Source organism: Montipora capricornis, chromosome 6, assembly GCF_036669925.1.
Source record: "Montipora capricornis isolate CH-2021 chromosome 6, ASM3666992v2, whole genome shotgun sequence".
NCBI classification, from domain to species: Eukaryota; Metazoa; Cnidaria; class Anthozoa; order Scleractinia; family Acroporidae; genus Montipora; species Montipora capricornis.
The window spans coordinates 51,048,342-51,052,604 of record NC_090888.1 but is presented as its reverse complement, the minus strand read 5'-3'; the positions used below and the strand labels follow the sequence as shown (position 1 = coordinate 51,052,604).

At 38.1% G+C, this 4,263-nt stretch overlaps 1 protein-coding gene across 1 annotated transcript; it reads right to left on the bottom strand.

Moving 5' to 3' along the window:
• Positions 1 to 2,043: 2,043 nt before the first annotated feature.
• Positions 2,044 to 3,846, bottom strand: LOC138050609 (tachykinin-like peptides receptor 86C). The gene has a single exon (XM_068896924.1). The coding sequence runs from the start codon at positions 3,844 to 3,846 to the stop codon at positions 2,908 to 2,910; it is 939 nt and encodes a 312-aa protein (XP_068753025.1). The 3' UTR covers positions 2,044 to 2,907.
• Positions 3,847 to 4,263: the final 417 nt, after the last annotated feature.

The following is a 4,263-nucleotide window of genomic DNA, read 5'->3' as shown; positions in this document are numbered from 1 at the left end:
GATATAGGCATATTCTTATCCCCTAAAATTTTTTCATCTGTTCGGATTTCCTAGCTGAAAGTCTAGTGATCCGAAAATTATAGCGATCAAAACTTACCTTTTCGAAAATTTCAGCCAGGAAAAAGGCTCCAGAAAATTCTGGGCAACCTTTTTAGGGTAAAAATTAGTTTAAAATGGCAATTATACCATTTTTTAGGAGTTCGAAAATCCTAGGACAGGCAGGCAAGCAAGAAATTTTACAACAAATGTTCCGAAAATTCTAGATCTCAAATCTTCTTCCGAACAGATATTTTCCGAAAATTGACGTTGGGTGCCCCTGCTATATTGGCACTCTGACATCGCTCTTACCAGTTTATTTTTAGGTTAATTCACCCACATTGTACAACATAAACTCGAAATGGAATGATCGCGATAGACTTGCGAATGTGCAAAGTTATATTTTAAGGAGACGTGTTCGTCAACGTCGTTGTGGTAGACATTAATTAAAGTTCCTAATAAATCATCTCCACCAAGAACATGGCCATTTATTGTGAAACTGCACTGACGATCACCTCGAAAAAGGGAAATATTTGTGGTCTTTTTGAGAACGCATCTCTGCCTAGCTTAATGAGGGATGTGCTTTCGTGTCCCCGTAAATTTCCGGACAAAACAGGTGAAATAAAGCATTCAATTAACTTTGGTTTTTTGTTTTTGTTTTTTTGAAAACGTAGGAGTAACTTATGTCACGCAATCGTTTAGCACTTATCGTTGAAAATGAAATGATCTTATAATTCCACACGTCATTAAAATCATAACCCACTAAATTCTGGCATTCTCGGCATCTACAAAGTTTTTTTCATTGATAGCTTTACTTTGTCCTTGTCCGTGAGATAAGGCAACCGTTTGCTATTGGAAATTAAAGTCTTACCTTTTCAAGTATTTTAAAAACTTCCTTTCCTGTAATTTCGGTTACGAAAGCAAATACCAAAATAATTATATTCCGTGCATCGCAAAGCATTGAGGCACCTGCGTAAGATATAATAGAGCTGCGTCTTAACTGATATTATTCTAGAGCACAGCAAGCTTTATCACGTATTTATTGACACAGATAATAGGCCATTTTCGAAATATCAAATATTTAGCTTGATAGTGAGGCAGTGAGGATAAAACAAGAATGCAAATTATCCACTTGCCTTTGTATTTGTCCTCTAAACCTCTTTCCAAGCTGGATTTTAATATATCGAAATTGATTTTATATTATTAAGCCCACTTCTCAGTGGTGTCAGTTTCAGAATGTTTTCGAATCACAACTAGAAATTCCCAAAGGACTGTGTGATTTCTAAATTCTTGACTGTTTCTTCGCTTGTTTTCGAGCAATTTGAGATTTTTTTGTCGAAATTTAATCGTGGAGAGTATGGCAAGGCACTGTATAGCATATGCATTAACCGAATTAGAAGTAACAACCCCAAATGCGCGAAACTACCGACGAGAGACTTTCCATTCAACAATTTCTCTTGAAAAAAACTCTTCTTTTTTTCTTTTTTTTTCCCGCATTTTGCGCACTAAATCTCTCTATGGGGATTGACTGAGGACAGACAATAAGAACACAAGTTGATTCAGAAATAAAAACAGCCATTCATTATTGCGTTATAAACGAGTTCATCATGCGAAATCACTTGGGTTATATGTCGATGACACCCTGTCTTGGTCCAAGCATATCAGTCGAGGAGATCTTTAAGAAAGTATTATTGGGGATCGGAGCATTGAAGAGCGTAAGACCTTTTGTTGATAGACGCACTGCCATTAAAATCCATCATTTTTCAAGAGAGTCATATCTCTAATCTGGGATGGCCATGCTGTACATCTAGCATGCTTTAAAAGTTGCAAAATCGAGCTGCCAGAGTGATCACACAATCTAGCTATGACACGGAATCAAATTTTTAACTCGACGTTTTCGGTTGGAACAGGGTCTCTGTTAAAAGGACAAAGCAAAAAGCTAACTTGATGTTTAAAGCACTAAACAATCTAGTGCCTGACTATTTAACATGATTTATTAAAGACCGCGACTTTAGGAATAGAGAGAAAAGGCTAGCCATACCTAAACCACGGACCAACAAAATGAAGAGACCATAGCGGGGAAGTTCTCTAGGGATTAAACTTCTTGGTGAATTCAAGAGCTATCTGGAAGGCTATGATTTCTAAGCCAGACTCATTACACGGTAGACATGTAAAACAGTTAGTTATAATTTCTTATTATTCTCATCGGAAAGGCCAGGACCATATTTTCGGTGCGGTTTTTCCTGTACAGCAAAATGCGCTATAGACGCACGTGGCAGATTTTCAATGGCGTAAAGATATGTGGTGGACAGCCTGGAAAAAATATTGATTGCTGTTTGAGTATTCAAATATGGTGAGTTGTTGTTGTTGTTGTTGTTGTTGGATACACACACCGTTCTTTCAAGTGAATTCAGTTGATGGTGAATATTAAATCCATTCAAATGAACTCCGAAGTATTAATTAAATTGTTGTATATGCGGATTGTGACTTGCCATCTTCTACAAGCGAAAAAACTCCTTGTTGGAAAACAGAGGAGGAAGCGAAGAAAAAGTACCCCCAGTTGTTGTTAATCTTATTTCATGATTAGTTAAGTCTTTTTTTCTAAAGCATTCCAAAGTTGTTCTTCCTTTTTTTTTAAATCACGAACTTAAAAGTCGAAATTGTCGTGTGAATACTAGCATTACGTTTAATACATTCACCCCAAAACACGACTTGACGGCTTACTTTTTTTCCTTACTTGTGAAAACCCTAAATCCTGCCATTATTTTTACGACCACGCGTTTTTTCAGGTGTTAAACATTAACTCGCCATGGGAGAGAATGAGAATAAATGGTGAGAACGTTAAAGAAAACTTGTAGTTGAAAGTGGATTTTACTTGGGAGCTGACACACCACTGTTTTCATCAAGCTTGCACATTGCACGTAGGCGAACTTTACCTTTTATATTCCTGTCGAACGAGCAGTAGATGATGGGGTTAATAGCCTCATTGATAAGAGTTCCAAACAAAGCAATTTCGCTCAAAAGATGCCCACGATAGACATGGTCCGTACCTGCCACAATACGAAAAAAATACACAATGAAGGTTGGAAGCCAGCACACAGTGAAAGTTATTGCAACTAAGCCAGCCGTCCGTGTCACTCGTCTTTTGCTCTTTGAAATGACGGAAAGCCGGGTTACATCACAAGCATCCGATACCGAGCGACTTCCCTGCCACATTATCCGAGCTACGTGAAAATAACACCAACACAAGATCAGAAAGGGTATCAACAGGACGAGGAAAAACTCGACGGCCTCGTATAGCTTATCCAACCACTTAATTGGAATCGTATTTGGAGTGCAAATCACATTGGAATCTGTAAGTGATATCTCGAACATGTACAGGTAGGGACTTGAGACAAAGGCTGGTATAATCCACGACAAGATGAGCATTTTTCTTATCACTCTTGTCTCTATCTTAGGCAAGTAGGGATGAGCCAAGCTGCGATATCGATCGAATGCGATCAAGGCATGAGTGAAGACAGCGGTTCCCAAGACGGCAATTTCGATGAACTCTATTATCTTGCATGCCGTTCGTCCAAAGATCCATTCATTGAGAAGAACATTGATAAGTTCAAATGGCATCGTCAAAAGACCAACGACGAGATCGGAAATTACCATGTTCAGAATAAACTGATACGTTGGCCGATTTTTAAGGAGGAGGCGCTGATGCTTCACGAGAATCACGCTCACAATTCCGTTTCCCACCATTGTGACTATAAATATTACCGCAAGAAAGGTACCTTCGAAAATATCAACTGCTTTAAGAGCCATTCTACAACACAATACTGAGGGAGGTTCCAAAAAAACGGTTTTGGGAAAAAAGTGCAGCAGGATACAAAACCTCCTCAAATGAAAGCGGATCACAGTTATGTTTCCTGCATGGTCAGACAAATCACATCTGCTTCGAAACACCATGGCAACTCGTTGTAGCACAGAATTCATGAATTCATAATACACAAAAGTAATTGCTTTTGGAGATTAAGTATAAATATCATGATTAACAAAACTAAAAAAAGTTGCGTTCTCACCTCTTCCTGTCATCTTGAGTATTGCAACAATTTGTTATACCCTAATTAAAAAAGCTCTAGATTATATTAGTGATATATTGCCAAAGTGACAACTGGTCTCGATGAAACAGAATTGACTCAGGAAGAAGGTGGCCGGCGATTTATTGATGTAAAGTGAAGA